This window comes from Vulpes lagopus, chromosome 22 (assembly GCF_018345385.1).
Source record: "Vulpes lagopus strain Blue_001 chromosome 22, ASM1834538v1, whole genome shotgun sequence".
NCBI lineage: Eukaryota > Metazoa > Chordata > Mammalia > Carnivora > Canidae > Vulpes > Vulpes lagopus.
This window is the reverse complement of record NC_054845.1, coordinates 6300120-6319338: the sequence shown is the minus strand read 5'-3', so window position 1 is coordinate 6319338 and position 19219 is coordinate 6300120. Positions and strand designations below refer to the sequence as shown.

General features: G+C 39.5%; 1 protein-coding gene, 1 long non-coding RNA gene and 1 other non-coding gene across 14 annotated transcripts in view; 2 read left to right on the top strand and 1 right to left on the bottom strand.

Annotated features, from left to right (window-relative positions):
• Positions 1-19219, bottom strand: part of CCDC150 (coiled-coil domain containing 150) — an 83616-nt gene that overhangs the window by 2279 nt on the left and 62118 nt on the right. For all 12 annotated transcript variants that reach the window (XM_041737406.1, XM_041737409.1, XM_041737411.1 and 9 more), the window contains 9 exons: positions 15896-16024; positions 15063-15232; positions 13193-13286; positions 12193-12362; positions 11159-11285; positions 2854-3048; positions 2372-2440; positions 2117-2278; positions 1372-1458 (listed from right to left, as the gene is read on the bottom strand). In XM_041737406.1, the coding sequence (XP_041593340.1) occupies positions 1372-1458; positions 2117-2278; positions 2372-2440; positions 2854-3048; positions 11159-11285; positions 12193-12362; positions 13193-13286; positions 15063-15232; positions 15896-16024 (1203 nt within the window). The remainder of the gene's footprint in view (positions 1-1371; positions 1459-2116; positions 2279-2371; positions 2441-2853; positions 3049-11158; positions 11286-12192; positions 12363-13192; positions 13287-15062; positions 15233-15895; positions 16025-19219) is intronic.
• On the top strand, positions 8-17290 carry LOC121480667. The gene is made up of 6 exons (XR_005985046.1): positions 8-148; positions 1690-1930; positions 2020-2239; positions 6933-6976; positions 7447-7745; positions 15202-17290. It is a non-coding gene; the product is annotated as an uncharacterized LOC121480667 (long non-coding RNA).
• LOC121480861 lies at positions 5101-5153 on the top strand. Its single transcript, XR_005985124.1, has one exon. It is a non-coding gene; the product is annotated as a small nucleolar RNA SNORD56 (small nucleolar RNA).

The window sequence follows — 19219 nt, the reverse complement described above, 5'->3', positions numbered from 1 at the left end:
ATTCGATCCCGGGTCTCCAGGATCGCGCCCTGGGCCAAAGGCAGGCGCCAAACCGCTGCGCCACCCAGGGATCCCAGCATTTTCATTTTTTGATTCTGACATCTGAGAGAGAGAGAGGGGGGTGTATTTCTCTGTTTCCTGGGAGAAGGTAAGTTCCATGAGAGCAGGGGCTTCCTCAGGCTTGTTCACCCTGAGTCTTCATCACCTAGCACAGCGCCCACCCTAGGACAGGTCCACAGTAAATATGTGTGACTATGTATTTGTCCCAGATTAGCCAGGTCCTAGTGTGGGTACTAAATAGTAAGAAAGTAGAGCTCCCCTTGTCATTCAACTTTCAGAAAGCTACAAAGTTCAACTATTTTCCGGGGCTGTTTGTATATCCTAGTGTCCGTGATACCCTCATACCTCCCTCACCACACCAGACAACTTTCTCCAGTGCTCTTTACCAGGAGTGGAGGGGAAGATGCCTGAAATGGCCCCCACACATCATGTCTCCTCTTGCACGGTGAATGGGAAGGGGGGTACTACTTATTGAAACTTACTCTGAGTCATCTAACAATAATGGAATAGTTAAGTTTTAATATCCTGGCTTTTCTAGATGTGGTAACTGATGAGTTAAAATGGAACTTCCTCAAGGGTAAGTTGGCACTCAAAACTCCTGTGTGTCGGAGTGCATATTCCTTTTAATACGCTGTTCTGACAGTCACATTATTTCTATGACTTAATGGCTATAAAAGGGACACATGACCAACTGACAACACCATCACTGTATACCTTAAGAATCTATTTTCTTATCTGGAAAATGAGGAGTGGTTGTGTCAGACAATGATTTCAAAGACCCAGCTCTAAAAGTACCTTTAAAATGCTTTAGAGAAAGCAAATTCACAAATTAAAAGGGCCTTCGAGGGGTATCTGGCTCAGTGGGAAGATCGAGCAACTTTTAATCTCAGGGTCATGAGTTTGAGCCCCATGGTGGGAAGAAAGATTACTTAAATAAAAAAATAAAAATAAATAGGGCCTACTTTACATTTCTAGTTATTGACTAAACAAAGAGCTTCCATTTTTATTAGTGATGTTAAGCCATAATGCATTAAAATCTACACACATGCTGGTCTTCCCTTCTTATATTTAGGGGTAGAGAAATGGACTTGAGGTTCACTCAGGACTTCAGCATTCTGTTATCTTTTATCAGGACGCAGAACCTCAGTCTAAAAATTATTCTTCATAGTAGACATTATAGACATTAGACTTAGTAAGTTGTTATTGCCTGACAACTCTGTTAATGAAGGATTTTACCTTGACTTGAAGGTTTCAAGGTTGCTGTGTTGGAGGACACCTGTCTACGTTTCTATGCCCATAGGTCTGGCTTACCTGTTCTGATTCCACACTGGCTTCTTTCAGCTTATGCTCTGTTGCCTCTTTACATTTCTTTAGGTGTCTGATAGTTTCTTCCAATTCCTGAACATGTGATACAAAGATTTTTAGAAATTCCCAGCATCCCATATGGAGCCCAAAGCTTCCATGTTGTTATAAATCAGCAACAAAATTAGGAAAGTACCATGGGGTGTGCAACCAAAATACATGATAAGAACTGTTCCTCTCTGTAGTATACATAGATGCATACGATGACAGATTTTGACTGATTTCTGTATTCTCCTGAGGAGAAAGTGATCAATATCTTTTTTCCAGAATGGAAGGAATGCTTTTTTAAGGAGACCATGTCTGCTGGAAGGCAAGAGCTTGATGGTCTCTTCAAGTCCCTTTCCAGTGACAGAATGTCACGCTCTTCAGGAGGCTGGGGAGAGTTTCAAGTCTACCACAGTAACAGGCATATCTGAGCTTCAGGGAAGAACCAAGGCACAGAAAGTTCCCGAAAGACAATGGAATTAAGTTCAGGAGTCCTACTTAGGAACCAGTATTTTGCACACAGGTGAGCGTTAGCTCTTCTCTGGGAGTGAATATTTTATAAATGGCGAGCACGTGCCATATTCAAAGCTCCAGGCTTCTTCCTGCTTGCAGATTTGCATCTCTGCTACAGAATCTAGAAAGTCTACGTGCTCTACTGTGGGGTTTCAGTCCAAGTCCCCCACCGCCCCTCTCCGAGGAGGCCTCTTACCCGGCACCGGCTCTCCAGTTCCTGCCGAACATTCCGCTCTGCCTCGAGTCGCAGCTCTTGCTGTTTGTTCTGCGCAGACGTCTCATATTGGCTCTTGGCCAGCAGCTGCATCTCCTTCTGTAGGTTAGTCATTTCAGACACGAACTTCTGGATACTCAAGGACTGGTGGGGCACAGAGAGGAAAGCAGTTGTCAACCTGTCCCAGGCAGAGATTTTGTGTGAAAGGTAAACATGAAGTCTGTGGAAACCATCTACCTGTTCATAATTTTTTTTCTGATATTGATCCTTAATTAGCTCCATCTGCCTCAATTCCATTTCTATTTGCTGAAAGTAAATGTGGAGATAACATAGAAAGATGATTAGTGGGAAAACTGGCTGGCCCTTTTGCCTACAGGATGACAGGGGGAAATCCCATGAGACCCATGCCTCTGCTGGGCTCTCCTTCCCGCTGGCCCGGGAAGAGCAGAGTCCTGTACAGTCACAGTGGAAGACACAGAGGGAATCCACAAGGGCACAGGGCAGCTGCTGAGAAACCACACACTTACGCTGCAGTATCTCTGCCGGAAAGAGAAACAGCCCCCTCTTAGACTTTGCCCACTCCCTGGGTGCAGCTACAATTCCCAGAGAACACAGGTGCTGTTAGGACTCTGGAACCATCTTCACCAGACCCCACCACCTGCCTGGATCCTCATCAGACACTAAGGAAGTGAGGGGAGACTTAGCGTTTCTCATACAACCTTCATCCTTTCTATATTCTGAGTATTATTTGCCTTCGTCGACAAATGGAGCTTGATTTGGGCCTTTTGATTCTTTATTTTCTCCTTGCTACTGTTCAGGACCTTCTCCAGCTCTGTCAGTTTCTGCCGCAGCTCGCGGTTGGCCCGGGTCACCTCCACTGATCTGAAGTTGGCTTCATCAAGGGCTTTCTTCAGCTGGGGAACGGGAACACAATGGGAAAATGTCATCGTTTTCACCTCTCATTCAGTAAGAGAGGCTTATGATGAGGCCTGTCCCCATATTTCGTTCTCTTTGACCTTTCTTTTAAAGGGGAGGCTAAGTGAGGCAATGATAATGATGTCTGATTAAGAAGATTTGTAGAGCAACAGTCTAAGGAGTTTTCATCTTTTTTGTTTTTCAAAAATTTTAACACTAAACACAATTTTTCCTAGAACAGATAAATATTGTAAATACATGTTCATCATTTGTTTTTTAAGAGCATGACTTTAGAGTCCAACCTAAGCTCAAATCTCAGCTTTAGCACTTACTAGCCAAGTAATTTTGGATAGTTAACTTCCCTAAAGGCTCAGGTTCATCACTGGCAAAGTATGCAAACAACCTATCTCCGAGGATTCCTAGTTAAATAAGATACAGTACAGGAGGAGAGCCTGGCACACTTGCTCAGCTATAAGCTTTTCTCTTCCTTCTGTCACTTGTGACCTCGTGTCTAGAGAATTGAAAATTAGAAAGTAATTCATACTTGCTAGTTACCACCACTGCATAGATTTTTTTTGTTACGCTGCCTTCATTTTTCAAAGATTTTAATAAATCTGTTTAGTGAAAAAATACCATAGTGAATATTGTTGGAACCAAGACAACAGCCCCAAACAGAGTCCCTTATGCTAAGCCCCACGTCACCAAACCAAGATTCAATTATAGTTTTGACTTTCCCAGAAATGAACTCTTAGACGAATCTGTCAGCAGTTGCCTGACGAGCACTCGTGCGGTAATCTTCCCAATCCTGCCCTCCCCTGAAAGAAACTTTGCAATAACCAACTCAAGTTAGTGGCAGTAAAATGTGTTCTTGCTCCCTTCTGCCTATAAAAGCCTTTGATTCTGTACAGCTCCTTGGAGTTCTCTAGCTGCTAGACTGGATGATGCCCAATTTGAATCAATTTCTGTTCAAATAAACTCTTAAAAGATAAACTGAGGCATGTTAAATATTGAACAGTTCTGGTGTCAGAAAAAAGGAAGGAGGGCAATGCTCCCCAGGAGCAACGAGCAACCAGGTCTGTAGGTATCCCCAGCTTCCTTGAGGTCTCTGGAGGTCAGGCGTCAGTCCCTCTTAAATCTTAGCTCTGCAGCTTTTGTGGTCGCAGCTGTTGGACTTTAAGCCTTTCTTTTTCTGGATGGGGTCCAGTGTGAGGTCTCAGGTGAATAAAAACTTAAAGGCTGAACAGACAGATAATTTTGAATTATAGTGGCTACCATGGAGAACTTTCAACCTCAATAAGCTTATCCATGTGTGAGGTACTCTAGACAAGCAAAGACAAGCACTTATAAAGGGTAGAAGGAAAACTGTTTTTCATCCTCTGTGGTTTCTGGTGACTAGGATGAGACCTCCTGGAATCCACCCCCTCACCCCCATCCCCCTGCTGCCCACTTGCCCAGAACCTACAGATAGGATCTGGGGAAATGAGCAGAAGCTAGCAAAAGACAACAGTTCTCCCCAAAATCAGCTCTCTCCGATGTCTCTCTGTGGTGTCTGGTTGAGAAAGAAAGGTAAAGTTTCACATTGTCCTTTCCTTTCCAAATTCAGACTGACAGACAAAATTATATCTTTGAATTGTGTCTTTTTAATCTGCTTTCAAGTACTCACTGGTTGTTGATCTTTCTTCCCGGGACGGCTTATGCCTTCTTGTTATCTTGTTTTGTATCCTGAACCTGGCTTGGGCAACCACTAGGTTAGAGGCTCTAAAAATATGGTTGGACAGAAATGCAGGTTCTATCCCATCTGACTGCTGCCAGCCAGGACAATTCTCTTGGTTATCTTTGGGAGTGGTTCTAGAGTTTGGGTGGGGAGTATTTTTTGCGCCCTTTCTGGGGACCCTCTTGCATCCATGAGGCTATTCAATATTGCTGGGAATATTTACTGTTTGTCCTTGCTAAAACCTAGCAAGATCTATGAAACCATTTTAAGTAGCTCTATGGCCAGAGGATGGCCATATTCAGAGCCTGCTAGACTTTTAAAAATTCCTTTCTTTTCTCTGCAATGATGGCAGTATTTTTCGTCAACAGATGATACTTTGGGTCTGAGTGAAGCTGAGGAGGAAAAAAAAAAAAGGTCTTTCTCCCCTCAGCTAAGATGAAACCATAACTAGAGAGAAAAATAAAGCCTCTGTGGAAGGATTTACTAAATTCCAAAGGCACACAGCTCTAAATCTCAAACATAGGAATCTTTTGATTTCCATCTTAGTTGAAAATCTCCCTGATAATAAAGAAGCAAATTGAAGATTGTGTAGTTGGATGGGTGGGTCAGCCTGTTTATCATTAAAGGCTGCAACCCAATTCTTTGAGAAATTAAACACTGTACTTGTCTTATAAATTAAATGTACAAGAACAGAAACTCAGCCCTAGAAATAATTCAAAGCTCATCTATTCTTGTTACCAATCCCCAAACCTCCCCTATTCCATCTAAGGCTGCAGATACTGTAAATGATCTGTATTTAGGGAACAAAAATCCTCCTTGGTGGAACTTACATTCTCTTTCTATGCCTTTTGAGATGTAAATATCCTACTTGGGTCTTCTCTAAGAATGAAGACCATTCTCATGAAGAGAAAGGAAAAAAAAAAACCCAAAATGGAAAAGATATTTTGAAAACTAGGCCCATGAAAAATCTTAAAAGTCTCCTTCACAAATACGAGTTAAAAGCTTTAGCCTGAACCAGTAACCTTAGCTTTATCAAGTGTACGCTCAAATAGAGAAACTAACCCAAATGTTTTTGCAGTTAACATGATCTAGGATAATCGTCAACAAAGTATCCATGTCTTCAGAATTATCAGCATTAACTGTAATACTTCTGTTTTACCAGGTTTACTAAGTCAGATAAACTCATCTATCTCTGTTACAGAATTTGTCAGCAAGAAATTTTCATGAGTAATCTAAACATAATTGTCAGATATAGTATAAAATTTTCCAAAATCTTTTTGGTATCTAGAAACCTTGAAATTACCCTAAAACAAATTAAATGATGGATATTCATTGAATATCTAGATCATTTCCAAATAAAATACCAAAACATGAATTACTAAACATAGGTTTACCCACTTTGGCTTCCTTTTACAGAGAAATTAAAGATATTTGCGTCTGTTAGTAAACATGTTTTGTGCTAAGCTGGGAAGTTTACTATGAAGAAGAATATACTTCTAGAAATTAAGGAATTATTTATTAAACTTGCTAACCCACAGAATGTTAATTGTAACATACTCTACAATTGCTTATTAGTTTTCACTAGGAATAAGGATTCTAAGTGTTAAGAATTCTAGTCAATATGTGTAATTAAAATTACTTCAAAATAATAGAGGTGTTGGACGCCTGGGTGGCTTAGTGGTTGAGTGCCTACCTCAAGTCCCACATCGGGCTCCCTGCATGGAGCCTGCTTCTCCCTCTTCCTGTGTCTCTCATGGATAAATAAAATCTTTAAAAAAAAATAGAGTTGTAAGAAAACTGTGTAGGAAAAGTTGTAAGGAAAGTAAAATGACTGTTCCAAAATGAGAAAGAGGGATGGATAAAAGAAAAAGTTGGTTTGTGGAAAAGGAATCTTGAAAAGGGAATTTTATGTGTGGTCGAAATGGCTAAGTTAGAATGGATTTATCAAGTTTTTAAAGAATGAATTTGGTGCATAATTAGAATTTGGTTTTTTCTTTACTAAATGGACAGTTTTTGGACTGCTGGTTTGTTCTTGATAAGAGGTTGTGGAAGTGGTTTTTTTTTTTGTTTTTTTTTTTTGTTTTTAATTTTGGGGGTAATTTACCTGAAAAACAAAGATTTTGCATCTTAGCAAAATAATTTACTGTGCTTCATATTGTCTTTTATCAGGTCTTTGACTAATACTGAGAAGACTGGATTTTCTTAAGAGCTAAGTATGTAACTTTCTCTATTTACCTTTAAAACTTCTGTTGTCACTTTGTTTAAATGATATTTCATAATAATTTGTTTAGTCATGTTTTGACAACTTTCCCAAATAAAATTCTAAATGGAGTCTTTTTGATCTCAAAATAACTTTGAGATTTCCCAGAGGGTCCCTAAGACAAAATCTCAAAGGGATTTGTGTTTCACTATGTAAAAGAGAAATGTCAAACTAATTAGGTTTATATGATGCTAAATTACATGGGAAGCATTGTCGAATAAGTGATGATAAACCTTATATTTGTACAATATGTGTTATTAATATAAGTGTTCTAGCAATTGTAGGAAATTCTTAAAAATTTAATGTGTCCTTTTATCAGTCATAATTCTAGTTATTATCTTAAAATGCTGTATATCACAGACACAAATTTCCTTGTCAATTCCATTACAGTGAACTCTCATCAGATCTTTACTTTTTTTAAAGATTTATTTATTCACAAGAGAGAGAGAGAGAGAGAGAGGCAGAAGCAGGCTCCCTGTGGGGAGCCCAACGCTGGACCTGATCTTGGACCCTGGGATTACACCCCAAGCTGAAGGCAGACGCTCAACCACTGAACCACCCAGATCTTTTAAACATGAGCATATTAAAGTCTTTTATCATTTACCAACAGCTGTTGTTATACTCTGATACTTTTGCAGAAGGGAGATTCCTGGGAAGGATGCTACTATGTATAGGTGCATATTTCACAATTGAAGAAGGCTCCATCTGACATCTGGTCCTATGTAAGTATGTTGTGGAGGCCTCAAAATCAAACTAAGAAGAAGAGAAGTAGTGGACACTGGGTTAGACTGCTTGCTCCTAAGACTTCAGATCAAGAATGTTTCTTTCTTTCCATTCTTCCTTCTCTCTCTGACCATCCTTTTTTTTTTTTTTTTAATATTTATTTATTCATGAAAGACACACAGAGACATAGACACAGGTTGAAGCAGGCTCCATGCAGGGAGCCTGACACGGGACTCAATCCTGGGACTCCAGGACAACACCCTGGGCTGAAGGATGCCAAACCACTGAGCCACCCAGGGATCCCCTGACCATCCTTTTCTTAATTCTTACACCAAGTCTTTATAATTCTTTTGCCCACCTTTCCTTGCTCTGACCTGCAAAAATAATGCCATTGCAAAGGGCCTAAATCCAGTCTTCAAACAACTGGTGATCCTGTAGTTCTACCCATCACATACTTCTCCCTGATTTCAGTGCTTCAAACTCTGCCCCCTGTCCTTTGTATGATACTCCCTACACCCAAGGGTCAATTTCTCTGCTTCTGGTTAAAAATGCCAACCCCAGGGAATCTTGAATCTAGGTTCTATACAAAGAAAAGGACAAGCAAAACTAGAATAAAACTGGTGTGGTCTACAGACTTGAACTTTACTTGCCTCCATTGCTGTTGCCTTTCCAATGCTGAGCCACAGACTGAAATCAGGACTTACCAGGAGGCATTCGTGATTCAACGTTAGCTACCTTTGGCAGATCCCTAGTGCCTTGGCTAGCAGTAAATGCAAATGGGGGCACAGTCAGAAACCTCTCCTTAACTCAAAGGTACTGCAGAATCTGCTGATAAATAACTGCCCAGCAAAACCCCTAGACTCTGCCTGAACTTGTTCCAGATAATAGAAGAAATTAGCTGGATTGTCTTTCAGCTGAGCAAGGAAGTGTTTGTGCTGTGGCCTCAACACCACACGCTGCATTTAGACTGACACTTCTGGAGAAGCTGAGCCTCAGCTACGGAAGATCACTGAACAAGCTGGCTGGTTTAAGAAAGTGACTCCTTTGGCAGAGTCCTTCACTTACTTGACTCTGACTGACTGGGGTCTTGGGACCACGGCTCCAAAGGACACTCTAGACATTGGGAATTATCCTTATAATAATCAGAGCAGTCTCTCTAGTGTGCTGGATTCTCTCAAAACCTTGAAATGCATGATCATGGGTGCTAACCACCAAGCAAATGGTCTAAGACAGGTGGGTAATCTGCCTGGTAAGACTCCTGTCTTCCGCTAAAGGAAAGTACCTTGTAATAACCAGCCTGCTCTTTTGCCTGATATATCTTATCTCTGGCTCCTGTCCGCCTATGAAATCTTTCATCTCATTCCGCTCCTTGGAGCTCCTTTTTATCTGCTAGATTGGATACCATCTGATTTGGACTGAGTTTTGCTCAAACAGAGTCTTAAAAATATATAGTATGCTTCAGTTTATCTTTTAACATTACTTAAATCATTTTACAGAGCCCCTATCCTCCTCCAGTGCCCTTAAATCAGTGCCGCTTGGTTTTTAGGAAGAGGTGGTAGTGGAGAAGGGAGAAGTACTCTGGACAGCTTAGAGCGTTTGACAATGTACAGTTATTTGTACCTTTTCTTTCTACACTAGCTCATTCCTTCACCTCCCACAGTGCTGGCCTCTTACTATCACCCAACTGACTTTCTGTTCGATACTCCACCATTACCTCAATCACAGCTTTGTCACAACCGGGTGTAAGCCCTAACAACGTAACAATAACCCTGTACTTATTACGCTCATGCACTGTCATAATTACATATATTTTCAAACTTAAACAAACAAACCCTGGAGAGCAGTTACGAAGATTTCCATTTAATGATTGAGGAAATACAGACACTGAAACTGTCTGCAGACAATCAACACCTTGTTAGTAAGAGGCAGAGCTGGGACTTGTGAGTGGTGCACCCTGCTGCTGACTCCCCACTGACCTCACCCCCTCACTCTGCCCTTGGTCTCCTCACAAGTTCACAATCTTCAGTGATTAAACAGACTTAAATTTTATAAGTATTCTAACAACTATCTGATTAAAGGTGCCTTTAATTTCCTTTTGTTTCCTTTCATAACTTTAATTTTCTAAAAGGTCTCTGTGAATTGCTATTGCTAAATATACCAAATTTGACAAAATACAGACCTACAGACCAGCCACTCCAACCAAGTCTTGGAATTATTTGAATTCTTCCCTCCCCTTCTGTCCTGACAGAACATTTACTGTCTTCTGTCTTTTGATGATTTTTTTCTTTTTTTTTTTTTTTAAGACACACAGAGAAAGGGGCAGAGACACAGGCAGAGGGAGAAGCAGGCTCCTTGCAGAGAGCCCGATGCAAGACTCGATCCCAGGGCTACGCCCTGGATCAAAGGCAGACACTCAACCACTGAGCCACCCAGGCATCCCTGTTTCATGATTTTTCTATTAAAATGCTTTTTTCAATTTAACTGTTCTCTATTTTCAACTGAACTATGCTGCTTGCCTCTAATCTTCTGAAGCCCATACTGTTTAGCTTGCTTGGGTCTACATGTCTCCCATTTCTATTTGTTCTTGCCTACTCTCTACTACCACCAGACTCCCCTTCCTAAAATTGTGCTTTCATCATACCACCCATTGCTTAGAAACCCACAGAATCCCATTTTGACCTGAAAGTTCACCTCTAACATTCTGATTGTCAAGGTCAGCTACCCACTCTTTCTCAGACATTTCCCAAAGTCTCTGCTCTGATAGAAATCCTCTTTAATTGCTCACACATCATGTTCATGTTTATAACTAAGCTTGGGTTATTCCCTTGCAGCGGGTATCCCTGCCCTGTCAGCTTTGCCAATCTCAATCGCGTACTTTGTTTCCCTTCTTCTTCTATGACTCAACTTGCCTAAAACAAACTTTCCCTTACTTTGAATTCCTTCAAAATTGTACATAGCCTCTAGTTACTCAACAAAGGCCCTCTGCTGTTTACCCTATTTGTCTCACGTCAAGAGCAGAGATCACAAGTAAGGGTCACGTAGTACACATCAGAGCACAGGCCACACACACGTGCCTCTCAGGAGAAGGGTGCTGGTGAAGCGAATTAAGGGGACAGACGATTTGATGTGTACCCAATGGCCATTTCCTCTATCCCTCAGCTATCACTGTCCAGTGGAAAAGCTCTCATTAAGACCCTCCTTTGCTAGGCAGAGAACTGTCTATCAGAAGCTTTGTGTGTTTCGACTTACGAAGAGCACGGAGGGAGATGGCTTGATTACATTGGGCTTACTGCTCACAGAAGGACTAGAAGGACCAAAGACCTACTACAGCCATGCTCAGAAATCCTGTAACTGATAATGCTCTTAAAAGGCACTCATCTAGAGAGACACTTTTTGTCACTTGACTCCATACCTCAGTCACTTCCCGTTGTGCTACTTTCTTGGCCGTTTCTCTCTCAGTTTGAAACTGCTTTCTTAGAGCTTCTATGCGTTCAGCATGCATTTCTGCTTCTATTTTGGATTCCTCAGTCATCCGTTCTCTGTTTTGGGGGGGAAAAGTCACCTTTAGAAATCATCTTCAGGAGGTAAGGAAGGCCTGGAGGAGAACGTCTGAAAGGTGTCATACACAAATGAGTAGCAATCAGGCACCAGGTTAACTTCCTTGGTCTGGAGCCCATTAACAGAAGGGGGGGAGAAAAGCATTCACCTGTGGCATTAAAGGCCAAAAAATCATTCAATATAAGGATATCCAACCCAAAGAGGGAAACACATACTCGTTTTAACCAATAAAAAAGCTAGCAACATTTCACTAGACTATAAAATGTGCACAGATCATAAAGAGGGAAACATGCCTTCTCTGCTTTAGCTTACACTGTCTCGTATCGGTATTTTCATTAGCTGAAAGGCATAAAGATCTATGCGCACACTGCGTTTCCCTTGGGTAAAAATTTTTACGGAATGTTATTTATATCCAAATCCTATTTACCTAGATGCAGTTTATAGAAAAAATAGTGCCTTGACCTAGTGACTTGATGGGTTTGACTGGACTAATTTGGGGAAAACAGTAGTTTGGGATTTGCCTGGGTGAAGTCATCCCACACCTAGATGGGTTATTCCCACCAGGCTGTTGCTATTCCTTTCCCAAATCATGCTTCTAAAGGACACATCACCTGTTGATAGGAAAGGGTTGGTGGAAACATGCAATATTCTTTAAATTTTGGTTTAACCTTCACATGGAGAAGCAGGTTGACATTAGATGAGGGAAGAGCAGAAAAGGAGATCCAAATGAGCATACCCCAGCCAGCCAGTGTCTGCTGCTCAGGTGTGGCTCTCCCGGGAGTACCAGTTCCAAGCTGAGGATTGGTGCTTAACTGCTTTATGTGAATGAGCGCAACTTACTCTCCCAGAGACTCTCCCCTAATTTCACTGTGATTACACTGCTCTTACTTGAAGTTTTCCAAATTTTGTCGCTCAAGTTCTTTGCTTTCCAGTTTCTCTTGAACATGATCAAGCTTTGTTTGTAGATGATTATTTGTCTGAAGAGCTTGCTCCAGGCTCATAGCCAGTTTCCTGTTGTCTTCTCTAGCTACATCTAGAGCTTTCTGTAGAGGCTCCATCTGAAAGAGAGAAGGCTCTTTTTAATTCCACGGTCACAGATGTAAGAAGTCTTTGTAACACTATATGCTCACTCCTTACACTTTACCAGTAAGCCATTGAAACAATAATTAAATGGAACCAGAACCAGATTCCAGCTGCCTGGAATATGTATGTGAGAACTTACTATGACATTGCTTAGGAGACTCTCAGGAGGCAATGGGAAAAGTATGCACCAACTCATTACTAGTGAGCTTTGAAAAACTGAGTCAATTTAAGTTAATTTTAGTCTTTAAATTTTAAACTAGTTAAAAATTCTTTCTGATCCTATAATCTTTGGTATCGCTGCCTAGAGAGGTAAGAACTGGCATTTGTTCCTTGTACGTCTTTCTAGAAAAAGCTTAATTATATGAAATCATAAATTTCATAAATTATATGAAATACTCATGACTTTTCAATATATGTGCATATATGTAGAGATATTCATGTGTGCATACACTTGTGAGCACACACATGTAAATGTGTCTCCTTAATTCATAGTGGGATCACTCCAATGACTTGATTGAAGTTACAAGTTATCCTCTGAGCCTTTAACTACTGCAGTCATTTATGCATTAATAAATAAAAACTAACCATGTATGAAAGAGAGAATTAGGCATAACAGTGGTCCTGTTTTGACAATAAATGACTCACTGGAAGGCTGCAGGCCTTCTTCCCATTTGTAACCAAAACTCAGACTTACTCAGATGAAAAAAGAAATTTCCCTGATTATTTTACTCCATTTTCTTAAATGACCAATATCCCAATAAAAGCAAAAATATCAACATTATCATCTATAAAATGTGGCCTTTACCTCACCATTGTGCTGGGCATCTACAACAAGCATTCTGGCCTGCCACTGGTCCACTTCAGCCTCCAGCTTCTGCACCCTCTGTTGATTTAGAGCCCTAAAAATGGAAAGCACAGGAAGAGTGACTACAGAAAAAAACCATCTAGGAATGATACCACTGGGAGTTATAGTGCACTCTTCTTCCAAGAAGCTCAAACAGGAGTTATAGTGCACTCTTCTTCCAAGAAGCTCAAACAGCATATGTAGTAAAGTACAGATGCTCAGACTTTTAAGAAATTAAGGCTCCCAGAGATTAAAAATTTGTCCCAGCTATGATTCAATTTGGCTTGATACATTAAGCTATCAATATTTGTTAATGACCAACTTATGAGCTGGTAATTTTATACATATATATGTGTATATGTATATACATATACACATACACGTCACATACAGACATACACATACATATACAATAATATATCCCCTCTAGACGGATGGGCCTGCTGTTGAGATTATAAATTAAACAGCTACCTAGAATTTTATTGTGAATGGTAAGCAATTTTTAAAAGTTTTTTTTTTTTTAAAGATTTTTTATTCATTTATTCAGAGAGAGAGAGAGAGAGAGAGAGAGAGAGGCAGAGACACAGGCAGAGGGAGAAGCAGGCTCCATGCAGGGAGCCTGACGTGGGACTCGATCCCAGGTCTCCAGGATCACACCCTGGGCTGAAGGTGGTGCTAAACCGCTGCACCACGGGGGCTGCCCGGTAAGCAATTTTTAATATCATCTCCTTAACTTTTTTAAGTTCAGAGGTAACATACATCTATAATATGTAAAAAATAAAGATAAGTACAATGGGGAATATAAAAATGGCACTTGTTCTCCCATAAGAGAGAGGCAATATGCACCACTAATACACACATTCCAATATATTTCAGAGGACTTATTAAACTCAAACCATTTGTTTGTTAACCTCAAGGGGAAACTCATGCGACTTGAAACATTTTTTAAAAATGGAGTTTACATATAAAACACGGCTTGCAGCAGTTCTCAGAATGATTCATCTAAACAGGTCACTAATATATGGATAGTTCAAACTCAAGTTGGCACTTAGCTTTAATTATCTAGACTAGACATTATTCTGTAGATCTAAGAGCAGGTTTAAATGGTGTAGAAACAGGGTAAAGCAGCAATATAGCACATGAATTTCTCGAATACAGACTCCTTTACATCACTACAAAATATGGGGATTTTGAATCTTTGAAATCATGTTTCTTTTTTTAAGTCATGTTTATTTCTAATAAATATTTATAATACTGTGTTTTACTGAACAGGTCTACATTTCACCATTTCTGAAATGTAAAGCTAGAAAGCTAGATAGAAAACTTTATGAGTGTTGCACAGTAAAGGGGATGAATTGTCATATTCACACATTTAGTGAGTAGTAAAATAAGGAGAGGGAAATACGTCAAACTTTGGATTGGAATTGGAGGAAAAAAACCTGTTCAGGACTGAAGGGAGGTCCTTGGTTGCAAACAGAAATCTCCCCTTGACTAAAGACTATATACAATGGATGTCAATTTACAAAGAACACTGAATTGCACAAAATGCTCCTGGGCAGGAAAAATGGGCAGGATACAAGGGTATGGGCTGTGGGGGCATGGCTGGGTTGGAGCCTGGGAACCCGAGTGAAGGCTGTGGCTCAGGTCCAGGGCCTGGAGGTAAGAGCAGGCTGGGAAGTCTAGAGATAGAGCTTAGTGCATTCACCAAAAGACCTTCCTTTCCAGTCAAGGATGCTTTCCTCAAATGGGGGCTAGCTCTTTAAAGTGACTTTGCTTCTTGACTGCACACTGCTGCTAACACGCACAAAGACAGAAAAATAATCTCCAGTACCTTTCTTTCTTGAGACCTGCAATCTCTGAATCTCTCCGCCCGAGCTCTATTTGTACTTTTTCCAGAGCACCTTGCATCTTACTGTGAGAAGCCAGCACATTCTCCAACATAATTGTAACTTTGCAATTGTCTTCTTTAGCCTCTGCCAGTTGTCGCTGGAAGTTACCCACCTAAGAGAAAATGAAACAAGACAAAGATACTTGATCCTTTCTGGTTATTCTGCTGCTGCTGCTGAGTCCCATTACTTCTAGGCAAGACTATGGACACCAAGCACAGTAGAATGCTAAGAGGAATAACTGAAGCATCTTTTATTTTGCTAAGATCTGAATTTATTGTGACTTTGAGAAAAACAAAACTAGACCCCAGGACTGTGGAGAAGTCTGCAGTGCTTCCCAACTATTGTCACATCACAGCATGTGTGTTAACTGGAGACATCGATCAGCATCAACAACTTCCCGGTTCTAGATGTGCGTGGGCCCAGGCTGCTCTGCTTGGCCCAACTCAGTGATCTTACGATGGGACCAGAGAGAACATCAGAATTAGTAACATGTTAATAACACGTAAGTAGATGGCTCTTGCTGCCAAGGTCAGATGTGTTTCAACAGAAAAAAATTAGGACTTTTCCCCTTTGTTAAAAAAACATCAGGAGTTAAATGATGTGTTTTTAAGGCAAACACTTTATAGCTCTTCTAAAGTTATCTTTAGAAAAAAACTTCCTCTGATCAATCTTCATTCTAACTAAAGGCAATAAGAAATGAAGGACTGGGACTTGTGAAAGATTTCTTCAGCACCTCAGGTCTGTAACGAACTTTCAGAAAGGACTGATGCCTTGCCTTCTTGTTCTCTCTGTCCTCCAAGGCCTCGAGATCCCCTTTCAACTTCTGACTCTCTTTCAGGGCTACATCACGACACTTCACTGCTTGTGAGAGTTCCTCTTCGTTCTTTTCAAGAATGGATTTCACCTTAGTAGAAAACAAGGAATGGTAACTTTTCCAAAGAACTATAAATCAGCAATTAGGATAAGACACAGCAATTTGGAAACCAAACTTAAAATGTTTAATTAAATACACTGTAATAAAACCAGCTTTATTAGCCATTTTTCCCTTTAAAGAAAACTACAAAGCAAAAATAAATCTGTGTGAATAAACATGAGCAAACCTAATAGATGTCAATCTCCATGAAAGTACAGGTTAAGTGATAACAGAGATAAGGCTACGAAGGTTAGATGTAAAATGGGGGAGAAACTGATTATCAAGGAACTTGAAAATACAACAAATGCAGAATATAACAAAAGCAAAGATGAATACTACGTAGTGTTAAGAAAACAGCATTATAGAAGAATACATCCCAATTAGAAGTATTAGTATTTTACATCCATAAAACACTGTTAGTATATCTATACAATCATTTTAAATGATCACACTATTTTAAATATTCTTTTTAAAGTGTTGAAATAAATAGATTCACAGGATGTTGCAAAAGCAGTACAAAGGGTCCCATGCCTTCTTCACCGTGCTTCCAATGGTGGCATCTTACGTGCTGTAGTTCAACATCAACCCTGGGAAGCAGTTTGGTATGTTACTGTTGACTAGATTACCTGGACTACAGAACTTGCTCTTTTTTCACTTCTTTAAAACCTGTGTGCGTGCGTGTTCACAGAGCTCTATGGAATCTGATCCACACACGATCTCAAAACCATCCCCTGTCCTGGGGCAACCAGTAATTTGTTCTAGACCTCTGTAATTTTGTCATTTCAAGAATGTTGAATATTTTAATATAATTACGTTTTGCATAGGTAATACATCCACATTATCCTTTCACAAGCAGCATTGAGGTATAAATGACCTACAATAAGCTGCGTATTTTTCAACTGTACAGTTTTAACTACATAGAAACTCTTGAAACCATCATCAAGATAATAAGCATTTCCATCATCTCAAAAGTTCTCTCATGCCTCTTTGTAATCTTCCCCCGTCTCTCCTTGTTCCCTCACCTCCACACAAGGCAACTAATGTTTTGTCACAAGAAATTCGTTTTTATTTTCTAGAATTTTATATAAATAGAATTAATTGTATGTACTCTTTTTTGAATGGCTTCTTTCACTCAGCACAATTATTCTGAGATTCATTCCATCCTTTTCATGTATCAATAATTCAGTCCTGAACAGTATTCTATTGTAGGGTAAACCACCATGTACTTTCCCAGTCTCTTTCTGGACACTTGAGTTGCTTCCAGTTTTAAGCTATTACAAATAAAGCTGCAGTGAACAGTTGTGTAGACGGCTTTGTGTAGGTTTATGCTTTCATTTATCTTTGGGAGATACCTGAGAAGTGGAATGGCTGGGTTATACAGTAGTGTTTCATTTTTATAGAAACTATCAAACTTTTTCAAAGTGATTGTGCCATCTGACATCCCTTTCAGCAGTGTGAGAGTTCCCGTTGCTCTGCAACCTCACATTTGGTGTGATCAGTTTTTCAGTGTTGTACATAGGTGTGTGATAGTGTCTCATTGTGGTTCCAATTTTGCATTTCTCTAATGACTGTTTAACATCTTTTCAAGTACTTATTTATCATCCAAATATCTTTTTTTAAATTGAGTTTTCCTTTTAATAAGTTTTGATAGTTTAATACATTCTGGAGACAAGACCTTTATCAGATATGATAGATTTCCAACTATTTTCTCCTAGACTACAGCTTATATCTTCATTCTTTAAATATCTCTGAAGAGCATAAGCTATCATATCTTTCTTTTCCCTTTATGGATCATGCTTTTGATGTCAAATCTAAGATATCTCTGAATAGTCCAAGATCACAAAGATTTCCTATGTTTTCTTCTAGAAAGTTTACAGTTTTAAGTTTTACATTTAGGATTCTGATCCATTTTAACTTAAAAATTTTTTAAGATTTTTTTTTAAATTTATTTACCTATTTGAGAGAGAGAGAGACAGCAGAGACAGCATGCGAGGAGGAGCAGAGGGAAAGGGGCAAGCAAGCTCTACTCTGAGCGCACAGCCCAATGTGGGGCTCAATCTCATGACCCTGAGATTATGACCTGAACCGAAATTAAGAGTCAGACACTTAACCAAATGAGCCACCCTGGCACCCTAGAGTTAAATTTTTTATATGGTGTGAAGTATGGGTTAAAGGCTTTCTGGTTTTGCACAGGGATATTGAACTGCTCCTGCACCATTTGTTAAAAAGATCATTCATTCTCCACTTTCACTTTTGTTGAAAACTAAATGTTCATAAAATTACTTTGAATAGGTACCACATTCACATTATTAAGATACAAAAGTGTAGGGGCACCTGGGTGGCTCAGTGGTTTAGTGTCAGTGTTTGCCTTTAACTCAGGGCATGATCCCAGGGTCCTGAGATGGAGTCCCACATCGGGCTCCCCGCAGGGACCTGCTTCTTCCTCTGCCTATGACTCTGCATCTCTCATGAATAAATACAATCTTACAAGAAAAAAAAAAAAGACACAAAAGGATAAACTGAAAAATTTCCCAGCCATCCAGTTTTCTTCAAAAATAATGTTGCCAATCAATTATGATTCATGGTAGAGCTATTCTATGCATTACAAGTGAACATATACACTCACATATGTATATATTTTTTTATCCTCACCTTTTACTACACATTTAGTAAAATATTTATGTATACACTTTTGAACCTTGACTCTTTTAACCTACTCATACATATATACTATATACTTACTAAGTTAAAATAGTTAAGGTTCAGAATATATATATGTGTGTGTATGTATATATATACACACATACATATATTCAAATAGTATTCCAAGCCATGAATACACCATGATTTATTTAGCTAGTCTCTTACTGATGAAATTGTGGTTGCTTCTAGTCTTTTGCTATTAACAAATAATACTTCAATAAGTAATCTTGTAAACATGTCATATGTATAAGCTGGTCTATCTGTAGAAGGAGGTTCTGAAGTACAATTGTAGGATGAAATGATAGATATTAAATTGTCCTCCATTAAGAAATTTTAACATTTTATACTTCCAATAGCAACAACAAAAATCTTTTCCCCACCTCTTCCTCAACATTATTACACTTCTTTAAAACTTTTCACCTGTAACGTTTGAAACACTCTTTCTTTAAGGATCCAAGAATATTACAAAGGATGCCAATTCAC